General features: G+C 58.0%; 12 protein-coding genes and 1 non-coding gene across 13 annotated transcripts; 8 read left to right on the top strand and 5 right to left on the bottom strand.

The window, feature by feature from the left end:
- Positions 1-559: 559 nt before the first annotated feature.
- On the top strand, positions 560-2699 carry EHS24_002927 (uncharacterized protein; the record flags this gene model as incomplete). Its single annotated transcript, XM_028618641.1, has 10 exons — positions 560-812; positions 865-979; positions 1078-1196; positions 1272-1717; positions 1765-1843; positions 1895-1949; positions 1990-2175; positions 2226-2382; positions 2432-2548; positions 2601-2699. The coding sequence occupies 10 exons, from the start codon at positions 560-562 to the stop codon at positions 2697-2699; spliced, it is 1626 nt and encodes a 541-aa protein (XP_028473008.1).
- Positions 2700-3297: 598 nt separating this feature from the next.
- Positions 3298-4120, top strand: EHS24_002926 (uncharacterized protein; the record flags this gene model as incomplete). The annotated part of the gene is made up of 6 exons (XM_028618640.1): positions 3298-3337; positions 3405-3779; positions 3829-3907; positions 3950-3959; positions 4004-4040; positions 4113-4120. 6 exons carry the CDS (start codon positions 3298-3300, stop codon positions 4118-4120), a joined length of 549 nt encoding a protein of 182 aa, XP_028473007.1.
- Positions 4121-4285: 165 nt separating this feature from the next.
- Positions 4286-5184, top strand: EHS24_002925 (uncharacterized protein; the record flags this gene model as incomplete). Its single annotated transcript, XM_028618639.1, has 4 exons — positions 4286-4333; positions 4382-4940; positions 4988-5054; positions 5100-5184. 4 exons carry the CDS (start codon positions 4286-4288, stop codon positions 5182-5184), a joined length of 759 nt encoding a protein of 252 aa, XP_028473006.1.
- Positions 5185-5452: 268 nt separating this feature from the next.
- Positions 5453-6250, top strand: EHS24_002924 (uncharacterized protein; the record flags this gene model as incomplete). Its single annotated transcript, XM_028618638.1, has 4 exons — positions 5453-5503; positions 5595-5988; positions 6044-6110; positions 6166-6250. 4 exons carry the CDS (start codon positions 5453-5455, stop codon positions 6248-6250), a joined length of 597 nt encoding a protein of 198 aa, XP_028473005.1.
- A 439-nt stretch (positions 6251-6689) lies between these two features.
- Positions 6690-6773, bottom strand: EHS24_002923. Its single transcript has one exon. It is a non-coding gene; the product is annotated as a tRNA-Arg (tRNA).
- Positions 6774-7047: 274 nt separating this feature from the next.
- EHS24_002922 (uncharacterized protein) lies at positions 7048-7416 on the top strand (the record flags this gene model as incomplete). The annotated part of the gene is made up of 3 exons (XM_028618637.1): positions 7048-7112; positions 7167-7350; positions 7414-7416. 3 exons carry the CDS (start codon positions 7048-7050, stop codon positions 7414-7416), a joined length of 252 nt encoding a protein of 83 aa, XP_028473004.1.
- A 97-nt stretch (positions 7417-7513) lies between these two features.
- On the bottom strand, positions 7514-8138 carry EHS24_002921 (uncharacterized protein; the record flags this gene model as incomplete). The annotated part of the gene is made up of 4 exons (XM_028618636.1): positions 7514-7733; positions 7786-7910; positions 7951-8007; positions 8055-8138. The coding sequence occupies 4 exons, from the start codon at positions 8136-8138 to the stop codon at positions 7514-7516; spliced, it is 486 nt and encodes a 161-aa protein (XP_028473003.1).
- Positions 8139-9131: 993 nt separating this feature from the next.
- On the bottom strand, positions 9132-9536 carry EHS24_002920 (uncharacterized protein; the record flags this gene model as incomplete). The annotated part of the gene is made up of 3 exons (XM_028618635.1): positions 9132-9168; positions 9216-9334; positions 9378-9536. 3 exons carry the CDS (start codon positions 9534-9536, stop codon positions 9132-9134), a joined length of 315 nt encoding a protein of 104 aa, XP_028473002.1.
- Positions 9537-10608: 1072 nt separating this feature from the next.
- Positions 10609-12336, bottom strand: CAP64_1 (capsular associated protein; the record flags this gene model as incomplete). Its single annotated transcript, XM_028618634.1, has 4 exons — positions 10609-10621; positions 10681-12100; positions 12144-12215; positions 12273-12336. 4 exons carry the CDS (start codon positions 12334-12336, stop codon positions 10609-10611), a joined length of 1569 nt encoding a protein of 522 aa, XP_028473001.1.
- A 443-nt stretch (positions 12337-12779) lies between these two features.
- PSF2 (DNA replication protein psf2) lies at positions 12780-13513 on the top strand (the record flags this gene model as incomplete). Its single annotated transcript, XM_028618633.1, has 2 exons — positions 12780-13358; positions 13412-13513. The coding sequence occupies 2 exons, from the start codon at positions 12780-12782 to the stop codon at positions 13511-13513; spliced, it is 681 nt and encodes a 226-aa protein (XP_028473000.1).
- Positions 13514-13626: 113 nt separating this feature from the next.
- On the bottom strand, positions 13627-14526 carry PRE1 (Proteasome subunit beta type-4; the record flags this gene model as incomplete). Its single annotated transcript, XM_028618632.1, has 3 exons — positions 13627-13832; positions 13891-14376; positions 14502-14526. 3 exons carry the CDS (start codon positions 14524-14526, stop codon positions 13627-13629), a joined length of 717 nt encoding a protein of 238 aa, XP_028472999.1.
- A 489-nt stretch (positions 14527-15015) lies between these two features.
- GEA2 (GDP/GTP exchange factor for ARF) lies at positions 15016-19893 on the top strand (the record flags this gene model as incomplete). The annotated part of the gene is made up of 2 exons (XM_028618631.1): positions 15016-15283; positions 15395-19893. The coding sequence occupies 2 exons, from the start codon at positions 15016-15018 to the stop codon at positions 19891-19893; spliced, it is 4767 nt and encodes a 1588-aa protein (XP_028472998.1).
- A 1325-nt stretch (positions 19894-21218) lies between these two features.
- On the top strand, positions 21219-23451 carry EHS24_002915 (uncharacterized protein; the record flags this gene model as incomplete). The annotated part of the gene is made up of 3 exons (XM_028618630.1): positions 21219-21285; positions 21452-21628; positions 21767-23451. 3 exons carry the CDS (start codon positions 21219-21221, stop codon positions 23449-23451), a joined length of 1929 nt encoding a protein of 642 aa, XP_028472997.1.
- Between the last annotated feature and the right edge of the window lie 24 nt (positions 23452-23475).

Below are 23475 nucleotides of genomic sequence, written 5' to 3'. Positions count from 1 at the left end.
ATGCATGATGCGATGGCGAGGTGGACTGTTATGAGGATCAGTCTCAGTGGGATGTCGGCGATCGAAACGACCGCCAGGGATTTATCCGGCGAATGCCCGCCTTGCGTGTTATCCCCAACGCGGGTCATCCCCTCCTCCCTTGGTACGCTCCGAGCTGAGAGCTGTGAGCTGTATGATGAGACCACATCTTAGCGACGTATCAACCTTGCATGCATTGCCGGGCATGGTACCGGTCGCAGAGCCGCAAGAATAGATCAGAGGGTGGGCAGGAAGAGACCGAGATCCGGTCCAGGCTGCTCAGGGATAACGGCGCTCGTCACGACCTCCGATCTTTTCATCCATCCTTTCTCGCCGTTTCTTCACTACTCCGGTGGTTCCCCCGGTGTAGCCCCACATGCCCCGCAGTTATATGCTGATCCCCCACTTCCTCTCCCATGTTGCGAGAACATGATAAATAACAAGGCCGACGTGGAGGGAAGTCGACAGCCCAACATACCCTCTCACCTTCGCGTTCCAACCTCATCCAATGTCCCACCGGACACCGACTCAAGCCCAAGCCATGACCAACGACCTTCAGCTGGAGCGCAAGACCAGCATCACACACGACGAGAATCCTCTGGACCACAAGGAGGCTCCCGATGCCGATACCATCAGCCCCCCTGTCTCCGCATTCCGGCATCTCACGCAGGGGGAGGTGGTGCGCATGTTCTGGAAGACAACACTCTTCTGTCAAATGGCGCTCTTCATCGCATGCGCCGACGGCTTCCAGTATAGTCTTCCGGGAAACCTTATCGCACAGACGAGCTTCGTTGGTAAGTCCATTTTGGGTCACAGAACAGGAATGGCAAAGGACTCACCCCTCAGAACAGTTTGGCCGCTCGGTGGTGAATGGCCAACCTGCGCTCAATGCCAAGGACGTTTCGGCCTGGGGCGGCATCTACTCTGGTGCATACATCGTTGCCCTCCTGCTGGGTGGTTGGTACGTTCTTCACCCCTGTCCCTTCGTGCAAGCACCTCCGCATGGCGAACGAACTTGCAGAGTCTCCACATCTTACGTGGTTGTCGCTGACGCTCCAGGCCCGTTGACTACTTTGGCCGCCGTGCGTCCATGCTCACGCTTTCGGTGCTTATGATCGCCGCCTGTCTAACTGAGATGTTTGCCCGTGAATGGGTTGCATGGGGAATGTCCAAGCTATGTGAGTCCTGTGGCAGGCACCCACCTCAGTGATCCCTCACTGATGTCACTTACTTCGTCTCGCTGACACGTCCAGTGAACGGCCTCGCGATTGGCTTAGCGCAGCTTACGCTCTCGACATACGTCTCGGAGCTCGCCCCCGTGCAGCTGCGCGGTTTCCTGCTGGTATCGTACTCGTTCTGGTGGGGCTTTGGGCAGCTTATCGCCGCTGTCGCCACCTTCATTATTCAACAACAGCCCAACAAGACGCGTCTCTACCTCGATGTCATCTACAGCGAGTGGATCTTCAGCGGCCTTTCTCTTATTATCATTGCCATCATCCCCGAATCGCCATGTTGGTACCTTGCCAAGGGAAAGCGCGACAAGGCTGTAAAGGTTCTGCAGCGTATGAACGGCAAGATTCCGGGCTACGACGCAGAGCACGAGACGACTGTGCTCGAGTACGAACTGGCCGGCCAGCGGGCCATCCAGGAGGAGGCTCAGAAGGTGTCGTATTTCGACCTCTTCCGTGGTGTCAACCTGGTTCGTTCACATAACTGTCACCTGAGTCACAGAACTGATTGTTACAGCGCCGAACTCTCGTTTCATTCTCCATTATGGGCTGGCAGCAGTGTGTCGGCATTTCAATTGTCTTCGGATACAACTCGGGTGAGCTGCAGCCATTGTGTTTACCGCACCCGTGCTAACGCCACACCACAGTATTCTTCAAGGCCGCTGGACTCAAGAACCCCTTCCTCGGCACCGTTTGCATTTCGTGAGCACCGGCGCTTATATCCGACGCTGACTTGCCTCAGGATTATCCTCCTCGTCACAGTGTTTTGCTCCGGTTGGGGTGTGGACCGCTTTGGTCGCCGTCCCCTCCTGCTTGTCGGTGGCAGCCTCATTGTCATCTTGCTTGTGGTCATTGGCTCGCTGGCCTTCCTCAAAATCACACCGGCCGTCGGTGGCGCCACGGTCGCCGTCATGTGTCTTTGGGTGGTGTGAGTTATCCCCTAATGCCGTGTTGCTGCTGTTGTTCTGACTCCTCCAGGGCGTACTCCTTCAGCGTAGGCCCATGTGGATACCTGCTTCTCGGCGAGAGCTCCGCTCCCGCGCTGCGCGCAAAGACGGCTGGTGTCGCTGCGGCTGGTAGCGGCATGTTTGGCCTGGTTTTCAGCTACTGCACCCCTCTGATGATCCTTGACACCGTGAGCAATAGCCTTGTTCGTAGCGACCACCAGATGCTGACGGTCACAGGGTGGCGGTGCCGGCTGGGGCATTAAGACGGCCTACTTCTACGCAGGTACCGGCTTGATTGGCCTTATCCTCGTCTACTTTTTCGTCCCAGAGCACAAAGGCCGCACATACGCCGAGGTACGTTACTGGTGGAAGTACTGCAATTGAGCTGGACGCTGACCCACCGCAGCTTAATGAGCTCTACGAGAACCGCGTGCCGGCCAGAAAGTTCCGCACGACCAAGACAAGTGTCGACGCCGTCGCTGCCGCTGCCGCCGGTGAGGCCTAAGTTGGGCGACTTTGTGGGTCTGTTTGAGAGGCAATGGTCGAGAAATGAGTGTTGAGAAGGAGTTGTCGAGACGTGATAGGGTTAAGAGGGTTAAGTTGGCCAATGTGATGAAGATGACGTTACGGCGTTTACGGTTCCAAGCGGCCTGCGCGCGATTGCTCAGTTGAGCTTCTTGTCAGATTGTGTTCGGGTCCTGAGCAGTTGCTGCGCGAACGTGTTTCTGGAAGCTCGGTGTTAACTAGGTATAGATGACAGCATGGACTTTCTCGCGTTGGTTTCGGCAAGATGAGGTCGACCACCATCGCTGCAGCCGGCTGCCTCCTCAACAGATCATTGCCTGCAGTGTGATTCAAGTGTGGGTGCAACTGCTGCTCCTCTCGATTTGCACACTGGTTTGTCTTCGCCGTCTCTATGTCTCATTCACCCATGCGCACCACGTTCATGACTGGCCTTACCCTCCTTCCTTCTTCTATGCACGCTCATCACTGATCAGCCGGTATGTACCCCCGTTGCACCTGCCGCCCTTTTGGCGCTACGTTTCTCCCTTTGAATTTCACTCTCTGACACTCGCCCACAACCTGGTCATTTTACAACAACCATGCCAATCAACATCCCCGGCAGTCCTAGTGAGGACGAGGGTGAGAATACAGAGGCAAGTGTTATCCAGCTACGTTCATAACCGCTGACTTATTCAGCATGACGGAGCCAAACTCCCCCAGGATCCACCAACCGCCAAGTCCAAGGAGCAGCTCAAGCGCGAGCTCGACGAGAAGATAACCAACGACTTGCCCGAGATGGCCCTATGGGCTCAGACACTCCAGTACCTCGCTCAACACGTCATCCACAACCAGCTCCTTTCCGCCGAGCACCAAGACATTGTCCGCCACCTGGAGCACTCCATGCAGGAGGTTGTTGACGCGTTCCACCAGCTTCAACACGGCCGCCACGACGTGGACCATGACGAGCTCAAGCACGTGTGGGACGCTCTCCTTCATTCACTCTTGGCTCTAGCCCTCTATCTCGGCACCGCAGCACAGATACTGAAAGAAGCCGCCCGGAAAAGATTTAAGCTACTCCTGGGTGAGTCTGCATTGTCGGCCATTGAGGTATCACTCTGACCGCCGAATAGTCGTCGCTGCGGGTTATGGTGCCCTTTCACTCCTGTCCGGCCTCATTTTCTACCTTGGCATCCTCGGTGTTAGCATTCAGTAAGTTGAGCAACAATGGGCCAAGATGCTGACCGGTGGTAGCAAGGACGTCGTTCGCGTTGCTTGGTTTGCGTGCCCGGTTTACGTCTTGTCAAGTTCCTGCCCACCTTTAACAAGCTTGTCCCCATGATTCGTATGTAGTGGAAGCGAAGGAACGCCCCTACGGTTTTGTATATGATATGCATGGATACAGAATACAGAGTAGGGCTGTAGACGTTGCTTGTGCGTTGTTGTTTGCCATTGGAGGGATGTCGTGGGCGGTGGGTGAGGAGAGGGCGCCGATCAGTTGAGTCATCTCCACTCACGCGTTTTAGCGCCCCTTCCCCCGAGTTTCGCGTCGTGTCTTCCTTTCACAAACACTCCATCACCTCGTCCACCATGAATATAGTCGACACCTCCGACGTTGGCAACAGCCGTCTAGACGACGTGAGTGTCGCTGGGGCCATCGGTTTGGAATGCAGCTGACCAGACCAGAACCTAGCCGTGGTGGAGCCACAGCAACCAGAACTCGAAGCCAACACCTACACCAGGCATCTACAGCACTACTTGAGCGTAATCACAGAATACACAGAGGCAGCCAAGGGCATACGTCTCCACCTCCTGCAGGTTGGTAGCGCCGTCAAAGATGTCCAGAAGAGCATCAAGGAAGTCGAGCCCCATTGGTCGCCACACGTCAACAGGCTACTGCAAAAGCTCCAGTCTGCAATCCACGAGTTTGATCAAGCCTTTCAAGACCAGCTGCAAGCTATCGAGAGGGGTATAGAAGCTGAGACCGAGATTCCAGCTCCATTCAGGGCCATGGCAGGTTCATTGCACAAAGAACCACCCTCACCCGACTCCGTTCCGACCGCGAGCCCGCCGACCCTCTCAGAGCAGGCCGACAGCATCGTGTTGGCATGCAAACACATGAGACTTCGCATCAAGGAACACCGGGTGGCGTTTGTGCGCATCCAGTTGGCACTCAAAAACGTCAACGGAGCCCTGGCAGATTACAAGGAGGCTCGCGTGCGATTCGACTGGATCCGCTACTGGTGTGGGTACTCCTGTCTGCGTTGTCGTTCGCCAAGCTAACGGGGCCAGGTAGCATGGCGATTCTCAGCGCCATTTCCATCATCATCCACATCCCTCTTGCGGGCCTAGAGATGGAGTGAGTGATTGCAGCCCAGTCTTGACACTGAACTGACACATACAGTGCTTGGTGGATGTGGCCTCTCTACGCCATCTACATTTGGGGCAGCCTCTTCATATTGGCGCAGAGGCTGGGTGGCGTGATTTAGGTGGCGAGAAGCCCCGGCTACGTCCCAGGTCGACAACCTGAATTCTTGCAAGTTGGGTTATGAGAGGGAACTAGGCGTATGGTGGTATGTGAGGAGAGATGTTTCATGTATGTTCATCAGAAGCACAAAGGCAGCATCACTGATCACTCCCGGCATGCCGGAAACCCATTGTTTGAGTCCCAGTCCGCTTCTTACTGTTGGCGACGGCTAAACATTGGTTCAAACGTCTCGCCATCTATCACATTCTCCTCTACAGCAAACAACAGCCATGGACTCTCTCAATGGTGCAGCCGCCGACGTTCCCCGCCTCAATGCTGAGGTGAGTACGCTCCTCGAACCCCACCACATACGTAATAATCCGAACCCACCAGGATCCCGCCTGCCAGTCAGCCGAGCGGGAGCTCCCGTAGCCAATTCCTCGCCTGGGTCGTACATTCGAGTGGCTGCTGAGCCACCTGAGTGAGGTGGCTACCATGATCAGGCTCGTAGAGGAGTTTCTTGTCCAGGGCAGTACCATCTTGACCGCGCCACAGCTGTTGGTCGAGGTCAAAGAGTATCAGCGCAACAACAACATTATCGTGCCAGCTCTGAAGATTGCGGTCAAGGGAATTAAGGACGACGACAGCCTGGGCGCATTTATTCAGCGAATGGACGCGGCCAAGCTCCTTGACGCCATCAAGTACAGCGACGAGCTCGTCAAGGTTTTGCTGGAGAAGATGGACGAGCGGAAGAGTGGTGGCCCGGTGACCTTGCACAAGGTGACTTACTGGACCGTTCGGCTCGTCAAGCCGCGCGCACCCTCCTGTGAGTCGTCTCCTCCACGTTGGTGGGTTTCATCACGCTGATGGTATTGAAACAGTGGCGCTCGTTACTCTGACTGCCTCGTTGATTCTTCTCGGCCGCATGATGATGACGGCGGTCACAGTGTGAGTCTCCTACACTGAATGAGAGTCGGCATTGATGCTGTACCGTGGACTGCAGTGGCTGGTTCATGGTCATCGACTTCTGCCTCGTTATGGTCTGCATCCTCGGGAACACGGCTGCTTGGGTCAACGCTTCACAATAGGAAAGAAACTTGAGGGTCAGGCGTCGTATCCGAGTACCAGAGCTGTACTTGGAGTAAGAAGGCGGATATGTAGTCGAAGGCCTGCACATGCAAGAATGGACTGCTTAAGCTTGTTGGCGGAGAAATGAAGGGACATCCGTATAAAATCCTCCTCAACTCTTCAACACGACACCTTCCTTTGCCACAGTCAACCTCCAGACGCTTGGGGGCCGTTTGCATTCACACGATAGCTATCTCTAGGTAGCGCACCGCATGCACAGGCGACTTCATGTAAGGCCCCCACAGCAAACTATGGCATTCATCCACCTCGACACTTCGCAAGCCATACCAGCCATTCTCGACTGCTGTCACCTCTCCCGACGCATCGACCTCTCCTTACCTCTCCCAGTTCCTCTGGGGACCTCTACACATGCGTAGGAGGCTCCAGAGAGCTCCAAAAAGGTCACGACGGGGATCGAACCCGCGATCTCCTGATAATCGAGATGAATCGTAGTCAGACGCCGTACCATTTGGCCACGCGACCGGTTGATGTTGTGTTCATGCCACTATTGTGGAGCTCGGTGACCATCCAGGCACTATGCTGCCCCGTCGACGAGTCTTGTCTGATGGCGGAGAGAACAATGATACAATGAGCGAACAATGCCAATGAGCACCTCTTTCAGACTAGGGGAAGTGCAGTGATGACACCAAGCCATCAGCCGCCGTGTTTGCAGCGATCAGGACGAGGTCGCCTCCCACTTGCAGGTAAACCACTCTTGCCCCTCTGTTTTCCCTCCATCACCCAACCTCACATCACTATGCGGTCTGGTCAAGATCCTGCCCTCGACGAACACTTCCGCAAGGTCGTCCAGCAGATGACCACGTATGTAAGGGACACGACTGCCCTCGTTGAACGCTTCGCTCGGAATCCGACCAGCCTCAACTCTGCCGTGGCGCTCATTGTGGAGGACTTCCAAGTTCACATAGGCAAGCTGATGCCAGCATTCAAGCGTCGTCTGGAGAGGAACCAGGACCATCCCGACCAGCTTCACCCTTTGCTGGTCGCGTTGGTGGCGGCGGCAGATGAGTTTGACGTGATCGCCAAAGGGTTCTTCTGCAGCGTCAGCGGGGGCATGAGTGAGGGCCCGGCTACCTCTCATGCCATTCCTGATGCCAATGGGCAGTAGTACATAGCGCCGCGTAACTATGTATGCAGTAAGATGAAGTATGGAAGTGAAGTATGGCCGACTTGCACGAACTCCACATTCAGCAGTCTCAATTGAATTAAGACGAGGTGGTCCAGCGAAGCGGACCAACAACACCAAGCTGGGAGCAAACCCTAAGGGCATCCTCTTCACCCATTTCCTCAACGATCATGCCGTCCTTGAGGCGGAACACGGTTGTGCCGGTGAAACGCATAACCTTGCCAGTGTTCGGCTTGTCGAGTTCGCCAAGGGCAAGGTCCTCAAACGCGGGGCCGGTGTGGGTACCACCGCCGTCCCAACTGAGAGGTTCAGCTCAGTTCGTATGCTCTTCTTCCACACAAAAACACTCACCGTCCAACGACGAAGTCGCCATCCACAGAGTTCTCAGCAATGAGAGGCCCAACAGGCCAAAAGGTCAAGTCGGGAAACGCGGTGCGCAAGTCCAGGAGCATCTTCTTGGCGGCCTCGCGGCCTACCTGCATTTTGTCGGCCATCACCCACTGTAGCGGCACTTACGATGTCACCGTGCATGGGGTAGTGCATCTTGTAGTCGGGGACGCAAAGGGTGTCAACCTGCAATAGTCAATACTGGGTTGCCGAGCACCACCTGCTTTGCTCACAATGTCGACGTTCCCCTTGCCCCAGAACTCCGTAAAGTACTGTCCGACGATCTTCTTGTTCTGTTCGATAGACGTGCCGTTCATTCTGTAGTGTGCGTTTCTGGTGGTCTTGATGAAGGAGTAGACTATCATGAGTCTGTTGGCGGGAAGAATGGCCACCGAGAACAGGGGGACACGGGCCTTTTATATGCCAGTGATGCGCAGTTTTCCAGACGTCAAACTTGACGTGGGTTGACTAGACCGCGTGAGAATGCATGCATGTTTGCCAACAATGTCACACCTGAGAGACTTTTACCTGGAATTCCGCAGCCTTCGAGCGGAACACCTGGTCGAAAAGCGTACACCTGATTGCAGACGGTCACTCTGGTCGCAACGGGCGCCACTCTGATCGCAACCGCGTACACTCTGAAAGCAACGCGTCAACTGAATGCCAAAATAATCCGTCCACCATTCCACACGTTGAAACAAACATGTGATGCGTGCCTGTGGATGCAATGACGTCTGTAATGCAGGCAGAGGTGACGCAAACGTTGTCCGGTTTAGATTGAATGCCAAAGGCCGACACAACCAGTCCAGTATGTGCATGTCACTGGAGATATAAATGAGTGCTTCTGTTGGCCGGAATGGTGTGGAACGGCCCGTACCTGACGTCGCACAGTCACTCGTCATGACCTACAGTTCTTCGTAGCTTACCTTGCCATTATTGCCATATACCGTACCACGTGCATATGTAAAGTCAGGGGCTCACTCGATCACCCCTTGCGAATTGAGAATACCACTCGCCCCGCTTCAAAGAGAGACACCTGCCCCCATGAACAAGGATGGCAAGGGAAAAGCTCACGTCCGTCAATAGTTTCGCCTTCAGCTCGCGCTCTAAAGAAAGCCGTCACCAACTGCTCGGCCGATGATGCGTTTCCGCACTCTAGTCATACATATATATCCTAATTATCTGGGCAGTGGTGAGGTCCGCAGAGGTACGGCTGGTGTGGCACAGCCGCCGGCCCCAACTATGTGTTCTGTTCGGGGTGGACCATCATAGGCCACACCGGTCTTTCGCCGCCGATTGGTGGCGTGCTGTCAACGTTGAGCACCCCATGAGGCCATAGCTTCCCAACTGGTCTTGTTAACGATGTTCTGGCCTCCCAGGTTGCAAATACTCACTGACGAACGCCAGAGTCGGTATTTGCTGTAGTTTTGGCGACGGAAGGCTCAACGGGCTTGGATGAGGTCAACTCCGACAACGAGTTGCGCAATGCCGCGACCACCTTCTTGGTACCAGACTGCACAGGTAAGCCATCGCTCATAGCTGTGGCAGGTACTCACCACTTTGACGTATTGGGGCTCGTCTATCATCTGGTATTCCGGCGCCCAAGGCTCGTCGTCCTTTTCATGCGGCTTGGTCCCAGCATCTACATTTTTCTTGTTCCAGTGCTTGGTGAAATACTGTCCCAAGGACTTCTTGTTCTCAGCAGAGTTGGTCATAGTGGTTGTGTGGTGCACGTTGGCAGGTTCAATAAACTGCGGGTCTTGATGGTGTACGCGATCGCGTTGGTGGCGGGATTGTGATGACCATCAGAGCCACAACGAACGTGGTATTTATATGCGCGGTGGGGCTCACCCAACTCAGCTGACAGGATCGACTCAGTTGACTGGATCGCGTCAGAAAGGATGCATGATACTGCATCCATGGTATCCATTGTTACGCGCTGACAAATGTGGTGCTCATTAAGAGTGTATGATACCGCATGGTGTTCTGACAAACCGCTGACAAATGTCCATTGCGCACTAACGGACCTAGCCGACAAACAGCACGCTCTGGAAATCAACGAGTCACGATAATCTCACAGTCATCCATCCACACATTGGAGCAAAAGCTGATAAATGCATCCGTTGGTGTGAGCACGTTTGTGCTGTATCGGGACCCAGAGACGTCGTGTTGGTTGCATGTGAAGCAGAAATGACGGCACCACCGCACCGGAGCCTACCCGAACTGACCGTCAGCACCGCGCCACCCTGATCGCCACTGCGGCGCTGCACATACACACGCCCCACCAAGTCGTAAGAGACGCACACCTCTTTCACACATAACTGCCCTTGTATACGCCACGAGGTGTGTTCAATCACTGTTTGGACAACACAAAGCGCCCTGCGCTGACAGGAGTGAACAAGGCTGTCCTGTCCATCTACCTGCAGTTGTCGATCGTCGTACCCTTTGTGGCTGGGCTCCACGTGAACGACATCACACTAGCTGGACCGACATCTGCAGTGGCCGGTTCCAGCAGCTGGAGCATGGTCGCCCACCTCATCGTCTCCGTCCAGCTCCTGGATGGCCGAACCGTCACCCCCCCCCCCCCCCCCGACGAGTGTCACATCTTACTGCAGCTTCTCCTGCCACCAAACTCGTCGCGATCCAGCACCTTGCTCCGCTCACTCGCTCCTCGCCAATCTCGCTTTCGCGTTGTCGAAAAGCCTATGCATACCGATTGACACATCCTGGCCGTGAGATAGTCTATGAGTGTTCGTTCCAGGGTTTTGTGAAAGTGGAAAATAAAGATCAAGTAGCAAAGCTGCAGAAAAGTATAGCGTCAGTTGTGTCCAGCGATATATGGGGAGGTGAACAACTCACATGCCAAGCATCTTGAAGGGAGGGGTACGGGTTCCGTCGGGGCCGAGCAGGAGACACTCGACATAGTGGGGGCCCGCCGAGACATGCTCGTTGATGACAGTCAGGGTAGGGGTGCTGTCTCCAACGTCGCCCATGCCACTCAGCATGGCGCGGCCGGCAAAGTCGTCGTCAACCCAGCAGGCGGCCATGCCGAGGGGCTGGTTCTCAGGCTGCTGGAGGTAGTAGATGGCGACCTCTCCGGCCGAAATAGTCAGAGGGACGCGCATACGCGAGCCAGCAATCTCCGAGTACCAGTAATGGTAGTCTTCCGAGATGCCCTTCTTGGGGTGGTGGGCGAGCCAGCCCGAGCCGTAGAAGTGCGAAGGGGGGAGGGGGTTGACGAGGTCGTTGGCCGACACGCAGTATGGGTGGACTTCGCGGAAAGTGAGAATGTCCGAGGGGCGGTTGGAGAGGCGAGCGTGGGGGACGCGCATGACGCGCTGCTTGGCGGCCAGACCGCCTCCCTGGGACTCGAGGTCGTCAGCCGAAGTGTCCTCCTTGAGGCTGTCCTGGGCGCCCATGTAAGGTACGTCAAAGGCGTGGCCCATGGTTGTGGCCCATCCGCTGCAGATCTGGTTCTCGAGATACGAGACCAGGAGGTCGGACATGAGCTCGTGACCACTGGGCGAAGCGAGGACCATGTCTGAGTAGAAGCTCTTGCGGGTGCCCTCGGGATCGGTCATGTAGTCGCGGTACAGGAAGCCCTTCAACGAAATGTGAGGGACATCGTAGAACTGGGCGACAACATCGTGGAAGAGGTCGGGACCGGCGAAGCCGTTCTGGACAAGGACCTGCGGGGCAAAGTGGCCGAGGAGGATGACAGCGGGCTGCTCGGGGCGGATAAGGATGGAGCGGACGAGGAGCTCAAAGTGGTTCATCCACTGAGGATCGTTGGGGTCGCTAGCGTCAAACTCGAGGATGACCAGGTCTGTCTTGTCGGGCAGGTGGTGAGCCGAGCAGTAGGCAAAGTATGCCGAGTCGGTACGACGGGCCGCACCGTTGGTGAGCTCTGAGTTGGCATGGGGGAAGACGGTGTTCCACCACTCAAACAGGCGTGCCGGCCAACAGCGAGGCGAGACGACATCGTCACCAGCGCCGTGACATGCCGACACGGAACCACCCAGCACCGAAATGGTGATGGGCTGGCCAGCCATGGCCTTTTGAATGACGCGCTGGATACGCGCGCCAGAGCCCGAGTGAATACGCGAACGCAGAAGGCCCGTCTGACCCCACTTTTTGGCAACCGCGTCGTTGGGACCGAAGACGGGGCAGAATGAGAACGGAGCGGGGTCACTGGCCGACGCGTTCAGGTAGTCCTTGGCCGTCAACAGGCCCGGGGACGCGGTGTAGTGACCCGTGGGCAGCGAGTATGATGGTCCGGCTGCAAAACGTTCAGTTGACCGTTTGAAACCGAGGCAACTCACAAGAGAACGCGCGGGACAGCAGCATGAGACCCAAGCAGCCGCCAACAAGAGCCCATACGCGACGCGAGAGACCTGTTATCCCGTCAGCTCTTTGGTCTTCATCGCGCCGTTTAATGGTCGTGTACTCACCGAACACCTTGTTCTCCTGCGCGCCTGGGAGGCGCAGACCGTCCTTGGACTTCTCTGACAACATGTCGGTTGAGGACGCTTGCGGCGAGTGCGGTGTGCGCGTCGCAGCCGAAGTGCGCCTCGCAAGCCCGTTTGTGGGGGAGTGGGTTTCTACGTCTGACGACGTGATGGGCGAGAGTGTGAGAGGGGTGTGGGGGGGGCGATGAGGAAGAGGCGGATACGGGAGAGCGAGAGCGAAAGAGAGATCTAGAGAGAGAGAGCGACGAGACCGAAAGGGACGATGAGCTGGAAGAGACCGCGGTTCCTGCTCGCTCGCTCGAACGTGAAGCGCCGCCAAATGAATGGGCCCTGGATCGCGCACAATCGTAGGACGGAAGCAAATTATGCAGCAGTCACCCACCCTGCCAGCCGTGATCGTCCGCCAACACCGTTGTGGTGATGAATGGATGACCGGGCGCGACGCGTCGACAACACCATATACATATCCCCAACTCTGTCGTCGCCACCATGGCCCTCCCTAAACACCTCCAGGCAGGGCTCACTCCAGATGAACTCACGTTCATCGCAGAAGAAGACGTCATCGACATTGTTCCCCTCTTCTCAATGTCCCGTGTCCGTCTCCTCTCCGGCATCTACGGTCCCTTTACGCCTCCTGGGCGAGCACAGGTGCCCCTCTGGCTCGCGCTGAGTCTCAAGCGTAAGCGAAAGTGCAGGATTGTGGCCCCAGAATGGCTCCAGGTCGGTGAGTATGTGTGGGAGGTGCTGTCACAGGTGGAGCGAAAGGACTCAAAAGGTCTCTGCGAGCTGTTGTCTGTCTCCATCGGCACCATACGTTTCGTCAGCTTACACTACTTTGCAGAGAAGCTCCAGGTGCTACTCAGGAACGAACGCGATACAGTTGAAGGCTTTCAGGCCCTCCCTCGCCACTTCATCGAGATCTCAAAGGTCCTCCTCGACGTGGCGTCTGACGACCTCCAGCAGCCAGGCCAGCTGCGCTCCTTGCTCAAAGACCTGCGCGAGCTCCGCCAGGCCAAGACGCGTACCGGTATGCAGAGCGAGGGCGTCATGCGTGGAACGCATCTCGATGTGAGTGTTGACCAGGCACTTCGCCTGTTGTGCTCAGCTGACACCAATCGCAGGTGACAAACATGACCCCCCTCGAGCTGTGTGAGGTCAAACCGTTCATCATCAAGGCCATGGGCATGATGCAGAGCCTCGAGCCCGAGGAGGAGCAGGATTAGAAGAGCACGGGAGGAGCGACCCATACGGCATTTTCTAGACACACATTCTGTTGTAACCATCAATGTAATTTCTCTACCATGATAACTGTACATGCTGCTACTGTCTCTACGTCCTATGCGGCGGCGGCGACGGGGGCGCTGGCCTCGGGAGCCGCTGCAGGGGGAGCAGCGGCCGCGGCCGCGGCAGCCGCCTCAGCTTCGGCCTTGGCGGCCTTCTCAGCCTCAATCTTGCCAATGGGGTCCTCGGCGGCAAGGTCAACCGTGTGGATACCGTCCTTGTCGATGATGATCGCGTTGAAAGTAAACTTGATCGACAGGCCTGTGGAGTGAGTTAGAACAGCTTACGAGGTACATGCGTTACAAAAGCTGCTACTCACGGTGCTGGGCCTCGGCGATGGCCTTCTTGAGGACATCAACGCCATCCCTGCGGTCCTGGTTGGGGTGCCAGTACTTGTCCATGGTCGACAGCGAGACGTGCATACCCATGCCGTGGGCAGCGTAGGGAACAACGGCCTTGGTGCCGAGGTAGTCGATCCAGTAGAGGTGTGGGGTGTCGTCGGTGGTGTCAAAGCCTGCGAGGAGGAGGTTGACAGAGTACGGCCTGCGGGAGCGGATCGAGTCGGCGAGCGAACGGCGGATCCAGCTAGAAGCAGCGTGAGGGAGGAGCGCGTGGTGGTGGCGGATGTGGTACAGGCGCATGTTGCGCTCAATGTAGTCGGCAAAGTTGTTGGTGTCACCGGGCTCGCCGCCGTACGCCATGGCAAGGTGAGGGCCAAGCTCCTTGATCTTGTTCTCGTCCGACTTGAACTGCAGGATCGAGCGACCGGCAGACATGTCCGAGGCGAGGAGGACGTAGTCCTTGCCTGTACGGGACAATACAGCGAGTAGACATAAGTGTGAGAGAAGGAGTGGGTAGGCAAGGAAGGGAGCGAAAGTTGTCAGCTGCTGTGGAACACGTCATGGGAGTCATGATGGAACAAGAACGCACCAGTGATGCCAAACGAGCACTCCATGGCGAGACTGGTGAGGCGAGGGTAGAAGAAGAAGAAGGGGTAAGAGGGAGAACAAGCTAGAGCGGAATCCTGTGCCGAAGGAGTCTACTCGTTTAGAGGTGCTGTTGTTGTTGTTGTTGGAGGTGGATGGTGTGTATATGATGCTCTCTGTCGCTCGCTCGCTCTGTGCTCCAGTTGTCGTCAGCGCGCAACGGTTGCGCGTCTTGCAAGCATCATCGTGCAAAGGGGGAGGACGGGATAGATAATGAGGTGGGGTAATTTAAGCGTTCATGCCACGTGGAATTTGCTCCCGCTCCACCTCTCCCCACCCACCCACCCGACCCATAATCGTCCCCTCGGTCCATCGTGTCGCGGGGTATTCAGCGCGTTGGCGAGTTCCCGGTGGTCGTCGTGTAACACACGTATACATCGTTCAACTACCTCCACGTCCTTCCCTCCTTACTTCTTCCACCACTCTTACACAAAGGGGCAGCGGCCCTCCTCGCAGCCATGTCCAGCATCCTCGACCTCTCCCCGGTCACCCTCCTCCTCCAGGAGGTCCAGACGGTCACCTCGGCAATGCGCAGGAACCAGCGCTGGGCCTCAGTCCCCGCCTCGACCTACGCGTCGACTGGACTTCCAGCGTCCATCTCCAGCCGCGGCAGAAGGGACTCGTCGCTGTCACCGACTTCGACAACAGGCAAACGCCGTACCGACGATGAGGGAGACCTCATGCTTGGCTTTATCGAACTCCGTCGCACCCTCACGGGCGTCAGTGGTAAGTCCATTTGGTTTGCTGTCGTTCAGGTCCCCGGCTTTGAGCTCAGCCGGAGCGAGCTACATGACCGACTTGGCGGAATCTCTGCAACAGTTGACTGACTCGCTACAGATATCACTACCCTCGTGCCGCTCACCATTGTCGAGCCGTTTATCGCTCTGGTGCGCTCGCCGCTCACCTCGGGTCCCATTACGTCTTTGGCCCTGACGTCGTTGCATTCGCTGGCGCTCCACGTTCTGCCGCTGTACCTCCCTGCCTCGCTGCCACCCCCTATCGGCCCAGCGAGCCCACTCCAACTCATGATGGTGCACATGACCTCGGCGCTGGCTCAGTGCCGTTTCCCGTCGTCGTCGCCTCAGCAGGACGAGCTTGTGCTCCTCCGCCTCCTCCGCGTCATTGAAGCTCTCACGACACCGGCCGCTCTGACTGTTGCCTCCAGCAGCCGCCAACCCCAGAGCCTTCTCGACCACATGGGCGACGAGAGCGTCTGTGAGCTCCTCGAGGTCGGTCTCGGCATGCTTGCGCGTGGTCGCTTAAGCGAGGGATTGAGGAGCACAGCCCAGCTCTGTGTCCAGGCCATTACTCGCGCGTGCTTTGTACGTCTCAAGAGTCTGAGACCTGAGGACGTCGAGTTGGCTCTCAGCAACCGCTCCCACGACATGGACAAGGTCAAGGACAAGGTCACTGTCCCCGACGAGCGCCAGTCGCATGACACTACCGCTGCGCCAACCTCACCTCCTCCCGGCGAGGAGCTCGAGGAGCAGCAGGCAGAGGAAGACAAGGAGGGTCGTTCGTCTCAAGAAACCGCAAAGTCGTCTGGGACTGCCAAGGGCGAGGACTCTTCCAAGCGGGATAGCAAGGATGAGTCTGAGGCCAAGGCTCCCGCACAGGCGGAAGGTCCGCCCCAGTTTGCGCCATACGGTCTGCCGACAATGCTTGAGCTCCTGCGCGTGCTCATCGCACTCTTGAACCCCAACGATGCGGCTCACACAGACTCCATGCGTCTGTCCGCCCTCGCTGTCCTGAATGCAGCCCTCGAAGTCGGCGGATCGAGCATTGGCAACTGGCCCGAGCTCCGCGAAGGTGTCCGCGACGAAGGGTGCCGCTACCTCTTCCAGCTGACGCGCTCCGACTCGCCAGTGCTTCTTGCTCAGAGCCTCCGCACCACGTCCACCCTCTTCTCTACACTCCTTCCCCAGCTCAAGCTGCAGCTCGAGCTCTTCCTCTCCTACCTTGTCGACCGCTTGACGCCGCCGACGCCTTCCCCTATCCCTCCCCACCTCCTGCGTTCCGACTCGCGCCCCTCGCGCCCAGGTACTCCTGTCTCGCACGGCGTGACCACCGCCGATGGCGGCGTCGAAGAGTCGAGACCAGAGACTCCCGTGGCCACCCCCAAGCCTTACGCTGGTCTCCCTCCCATCCCTGCCGAGTCTAAGGAGCTTTGGCTCGAGACCTTGACGCAGATTGCAGCGCGACCGAGCTTCATGGTCGACTGCTGGGTCAACTTTGATTGCTCGACCGACAGCGAGGACATTTTTGAGCGTCTCATCGCATTTGTGACCCGCGGCGTCTACCCCAGCGGACCTGCCAAGACCGACGGCTCGACTATGTTTGAGGGCCTCGACAGCGCCCAGCTGCTGTGTCTGGAGATCCTTCTCTCGTACATCAACTCGATGGCTGAGCGCCTCGAGGATGGCGACGAGCCGTGGCCCAAGGAGGCCGTCCCCGTCGATGAACTCACTCTGTCCAAGAGCCGCAAGGGTCTCCTTATCGCCGGCACAGTCCAGTTCAACATCAAACCCAAGCTCGGTATCCAAATGCTCGAGAAGAGCGGCATCATCGCCGCCGACGACGGCGAAGGAACCCCGGAAGAGCGCCGTAACCGCGCTATTGCTCGTTTCCTCCGTTCGTCCTCGCGACTGGACAAGAAACTGCTTGGAGAATACATTTCCGCGCCTGCCCAGGAAAGCCTGCTCAAGGAGTTTATGGGCCAGTTCGACTTCAAGGGCAAGTCTATTGCCGATGCGCTCCGTGAGCTCCTGGAGACTTTCCGTCTCCCTGGCGAGTCGTCACCCATTTCCCGCATTACCGAGGTGTTTGCCAAGCACTTCTTCTCTTTCAGCCCACCCGAAATTGCCACTGAGGATGCCGTCTACGTCCTGGCCTACTCGGTCATCATGCTTAACACGGACTTGCATAACCCGCAGAACCGCAAACGCATGACCATCGACGACTACAGGCGCAACGTCCGCGGTGTCAATGACGGCAAGGACTTTGACCCCGAATACCTCGCAGCCATCCATGAGTCGATCCGCAAGCGCGAGATTATTCTCCCGGAGGAGCACGTCGGCCAGCACGGTTTCGACTATGCCTGGAAGGGGCTTATTCTGCGGTCACGTACCGCTGGTCCCACCATCAGCTGCAACACGGCCCAGTTTGACGAGGCCATGTTCAAGTTGTCGTGGCGCCCCCTCGTGCAGAGCATTGCGTACGCTTTCACCATGTCGGCCGCAGACGAGCACGTCATCCAGCATGCCATCACTGGATTCAGGCAGTGTGCCACTCTTGCGGGCCACTTCCAATTGCCGGAAGTGTTCGACAACATTGTCCAGTCCCTTGCTCCCGCCACTGGTCTGCTCGACGACACCGAGGACGGCTACCACATGGGCAACTATCCCTCGGTGGAGCGCGACGGCGTGTCGCTTACGGTGTCACCGCTGGCAATCCGCTTTGGTCACAGCTACCGCTCCCAGCTCGCCACCGTCGTTCTGTTTGCAATCGCCAACGGCAACGGCAATGCAGTGCGAGAGGGCTGGAACCACATTTTCGAAATGTTCCAGACTCTCTTCTTGCACTCGCTTCTGCCGGCGCCCATGCTGCAGATGGAGGACTTCTTGGCCGGCACGACCACCATTCCCCTCAAGCTCGCCTCACCTGCTGCGGCGCCCGAGCGCCGCCCCGAGGGTGGTCTCCTGTCCACCCTCTCGTCGTACCTCCTCAGCCCGTACGGCTCGTCGAACGATGCCCTTTCGGTCGAGACGTCAGAGGACGACGTCGAGGCGGCCCTTGTTGCCGTCGACTCGCTGGCCTCGTGCAAGCTCGAGGAGCTGTACGCCGAGATTCTCCACCTCGACGTTGACGCCCTCATCCCGGCTCTCCGAGCCATCCGCTCCCTTGCCGAGGCTCGTACCACGCACCGCCTCGAACCCCGCGCGTCTCCCGATGGTCCCCACCGTTTCGAGGGCCAGCTGCCGTACGACCCTGCGTGTGTCTTCCACCTCGAGATGATGGTCAGCCTCGCTGCCCACGGTCCCGAGCACGTCGCCGAGACATGGCCCATCATCTTCGAGTACATCTCGGCCCTCCTCTCGAGCGCTCAGAGCTACAGCGTGCTCCTCATTGAGCGTGCCGTTGTCGGCCTCCTTCGCCTCTGTCTCATTGTGTCGGAGCAGCCTGCCCTCCGCGACCAGCTGTACATCGCTCTTGATGTGCTGCGTTCGCTGCCTTCCTCGGTCCTCAACGCCGTCTCGGAGCAGCTTATGGCTGGCGTGGCCAAGATTTTGGAAATGGACCCCGGAGTGCCTCGCTCGCAGACCGAGTGGGGACTCATCATCGCCCTCTTCCGCGCTACTGTCGCTCACCCCGAGGCGTCCAAGGTGACCCTCACGATCGTTCAGAAGATGGCTACTGGCGGCGAGCCCGGTCTGTCCCCGGACAACTTTGCCGGTGTGGTTGCGCTGCTCGACGAGTTTGCTACGGCCGCCGGTGCGGCTGCAGCCGGTCGTCTCCAGCTCAACCGCCGCACCTCGGGCGGCGTCGTGCCCACCTTGGGACCCACAGTCGAGCGCGGCCTCACAGCCCTCGACTCACTCTACGAACTGCGCAACGCCATCCCGACCTTGATCGCGGCTAGCGGCAAGAACCCCCACGACGCGTTCGCGGCATTCTGGCTCCCGCCTCTTCTCGTCATTGGCAAGCAGTGCGTCAACGGCTACCGCGAGATCCGCCAGCGCGCCATCTCGTACCTCCAGCGTCTGCTGCTCTCGCCACAGCTCCTGAGCGCAGACGAAAACACCCTCCCGATCATCTTTGACCGCGTGCTCTTCCCCGTCCTGGACGAACTCCTCAAGCCGTCGTCGTATGACCGCGATCCCGCCGCCGCCGTGGAGATGCGCCTCCGCGCCGCCACTCTCCTGTGCAAAGTGTTCCTCCAGCACGTTGTCGCCCTCACGGAGACTTCCGCCGTTGTTGGCGTCCAGTTTGTGCGCGTCCTCGACAAGCTCGAGCGCTTCATGCGTGGCGACAGGGACATGCTCAACGAGGTCTCGGAATCGCTCAAGAACGTCGTGCTCGTCATGCACTCTTCAGGTCTGGTCATCGCGCCCTCGGAGCCAGACACCCGCACGCCCGAGCAGCGCGAGCTGTGGGCTGCTGCAGCGCCCAGGATTGAGCGCATGGTGCCTGGATTCCTAGGCGAGGCTTTAGCTCCTCCGCCCCCAGCTCCTGCACGCGTGTCCGAGTCGGGCGGCGGCGGCGACAATGCCGAGGCGGGCAACAAGGATAAGGAGGCCGACCATGTTCACGCCGAGGGACAGACGGTCGAGGCATGAGTGTGAAGAGAGAGAGAGAGAGAGAGAGAGAGAGAGAGAGAGAGAAGGAGGTGGAAGGTAACGACAGAGTGGAGCATGTGCCGATGATCAGCGAGGGGCAAACAGTGACATTGGAAGGACAAGAGATGTTTGGTACAGTATAGAAAGCATAGGGTCACAAATGCAACTTGCTGCAGTTTTAGACAATAGCAGCTCCCGTGGCCCGTGTCCGTGCCCTAGCTGTATCTTGCCTGATTATTCACCACGGCTTCGCCGGCGCAGCTGTACACGTTTCACGCGTTCACGGCGATCCCGCGGCGATGCAGGCGCCAAACCCAGCGGCTGATCACCACATGCGTCAGGTCTTGGCCGCTACGAAGCGTCTGATTCGGTGTTTTGATCTATCTCTGGTGATTAATCGCTGGCGCCGCGCGTCCCGCGGCTCGCACCCAGCCAGACTCGGGGGCTCTGACGACATGGGACACTATGTCCGGTGCCAAGTTATCTTTCCTGCGTTTGGCCCTGGCAAAAGTCCAGCCAACGCCCGAGTCCTTGGGCTATTGTTTACAGCAGGAGGGGTATCATGGTATGCGGTTTGTACCGATGCAAAGCATAGTTCTGTGCACATTGTAGAAGGACGAGGTGGTGAACAAACGATAGCCTGCACGAGCAAATGGAGACGTCCAAGTCTGAGGAATCTAATCGTTTGGTGGAATGGTCCGCGGATGTCTCGGGGTTGACCTCATCACGGCCAGCAAACTAGCAGTGAGCGTCAACCCAGCCCCGCCTGATTTCTGTGCATATGTCTGAACACAACCCTCCCACGTTTTGCACAAACAACATGCTGGAGGCCAAGATGGTCATTGAAGCCAGGCTGCGTCACACCAAGCCACATACACCTTCGTGGAAGACGCGTCCCAAGTCGGAGGCATCAGCATCGTTTGAACGACAAAACGGCCGCGGGCTCCGTTGCTTGCGCACACCAACTGTCAGTCGCTGATGCCAGTGCCCCCTGGGACACTGGCTGCTTGTTGCCGGCTTACGGCCGCGTGACCGCAGTACCACCAAGGCATGCGCACCTGATTGACGACAGTCTGCCATACGTACATGCGTGGTCACGAGAATCGGTGCAGTGACTGGGGACCACCGGGGCTGTCGCGGGACGTTCGGCCCCGCTACCCGCGGGTTACGTCGTTGGGTGGCCTGGCTGGCGTCACCGGGTCATTTGCCGCCATGTTGCCGGCCCCATGGTGCCGACGGTAATCACGGCAACGAGAGATATATCACTGCGCCTGTGATCGTCGCTCCATCGCTTCTGTGTATCATCGAACATTTCACTAAAAACAATGGCAAGCAGCAGCAACAGCAGCAACAGCAGCAACGTCGACGTCCTCATTGTGGGAGCGGGCCCCGGTGAGTAGGACAGGCCTTTAGGCGACCAGGGAGCTCGGTGGCGGCAGCAGCGGTGCCAGTACCGTGGGCACTGCGTCTCGTAGAGTACCAGCAATGTTCTCACGAGCCTCAACCGAGCTCCCACTAGGTCTGATACCCCATGACCGAATTGCTGACACTAGGGTAGCCGGCCTGTTCCTCGCAACACAGCTCAGCAAGCTCAAGATCTCCACACGCATTATCGACAAGATGGCCCACCCAGTTCTCCGCGGTCACGCCGACGGTCTGCAGTGCCGTACCGGCGAGGTTTTCGAGGCGATGGGCGTTCAGTACAGGTTTGACCTTGAGAGCCACGAGTGTGCTGGTGAGTGATGAGTGACTAGTGACATTGCAAGACGCCGGTATCCATGGGACTGGTCCGTTCTGGCCCAGCGCATCTGCCGGCGTCAAGACAAGAATGCGCCGGGGAGATCTTGAGACTTGTGGCTGACGTACCGCGCAGAGGTGATCATCTGGGAACACGACGACAAGGTTGGCGGCATCAGGGAGGCCAGCCGAGTAGTGGACACTCTTCCCGGCCTTTCGCGCATCCGACACGTCAACCTTGGCCAGGACCGTGTTGAGGGCATCTTCATCGATGCCATGAAGGAGAACAACGGTCTCGAGGTTGACCGTCTTCTTGAGCCCACCTCGCTCGTTGTCGACGAGAAGAACCTCGGCAACCCCGACGCCTTCCCCGTGACCGTTACCCTCAAGAGGCTCCCAGCTCCCAAGGAGTTGGCCAACGGCGACGTCCAGAGTGGCATGTACCGTTCCAACCTGTTCACCGACGAGAGCCAGACCAAGGGCAACGACGTTGAGGGAGACCACTCGGGTGAGGAGGTCGTTCACTGCAAGTACCTCGTTGGTTGTGACGGCGCTCGCTCGTGGGTCCGCAAGACCCTCGGCTACCGCCTCGAGGGTGACTCGAACAACGTTTACTGGGGTGCCTTTGACGCTGTCATTGACTCGGATCTGCCCACCGGCCGCATGAAGCACATGGCCCATTCAAAGGACGACGGCACTGTCCTTATGGTGCCCCGCGAGGACTCGATGATCCGTATCTACACCCAGATGGGTACTCTCGCCGACGGTGAGCGTGTCGACCGTGAGGCTGTCACCCTCGAGAAGCTCTGCGCCAAGACCCAGGCGGTCCTCAAGCCTTACAAGATTGAGTTCCCTTACGTCGACTGGTACACCTGCTACGAGATTGGCCAGCGTGTTTGCGACACCTTCACCGCGTACGACGACCACGTCTTCATCGCCGGTGACGCCTGCCACACCCACTCGCCCAAGGCTGGCCAGGGTATGAACGTCTCCATGATGGACACGTTCAACCTCGGATGGAAGATTGCCTCGGTCCTCCGCGGCCAGTCCAAGCCCGACATTCTCCACACCTACCAGCTCGAGCGCCAATACACCGCCAAGGAGCTCATTGACTTTGACTACAAGTGGTCGCGTCTGTTCACTGGCCAGATCAAGCCTGGCAAGGACGCCGATGAGGGCGAGATGCGTGCCGCTTGGGAGCAGTCGATCAAGTTCACTTCCGGTACCGGTGTCGTCTACGCCCCCGACGGACTGCTTGTTCTCGACCAGCCAAACGCCTCCAAACTGGCCAAGAACATCACCGTCGGTGGCCACTTTGAGAACCACCAGGTGGTCGGTGCCTTCAACGCCCACTCCATCAAGCTTCAGGCCGAGCTCAAGGCCGACGGCAGGTGGCGTGTCCTCATCTTCCCCGGTGATGTCCGCGAGTCGGACGCGCTCGACGCCCTCACCAACCTCGGCAACCAGCTCCAGACCATTGTGCAAAAGTACAACTCGAAGGACGCCGACCTCGACGAGGTCATCCAGGTCCTTACTGTCTTCAAGACTGCTCACCGCGAGATCCAGTATCTCGCCCAGTCGCTGCCCGAGGTCCTCATCCCCCGCCGCAAGCCTTACAACATCCGCGCCTTTGACACCCTGTACTGTGACGAGCCGTCGCACCACGACGGCGACGGCAAGGCCTACGCGGGCTACGGCATTGACCCTTCGTTCGGCTGTGTCGTCGTGTGCCGTCCCGACCAGCATGTCTCGGGCGTCTTTGGCATGTCCCAGGGCAAGGACATTGCCGCATTCTTTGACCGCTTCATGGTCCAACAGTAGGAGGAGTCGCATATCAGTAGTCAG

This window comes from Apiotrichum porosum (assembly GCF_003942205.1).
Source record: "Apiotrichum porosum strain DSM 27194 chromosome Unknown scaffold_14, whole genome shotgun sequence".
Classification (NCBI taxonomy): domain Eukaryota; kingdom Fungi; phylum Basidiomycota; class Tremellomycetes; order Trichosporonales; family Trichosporonaceae; genus Apiotrichum; species Apiotrichum porosum.
Note: the sequence above shows the minus strand (reverse complement) of the source record. Positions and strands in the feature narration are given on the sequence as shown.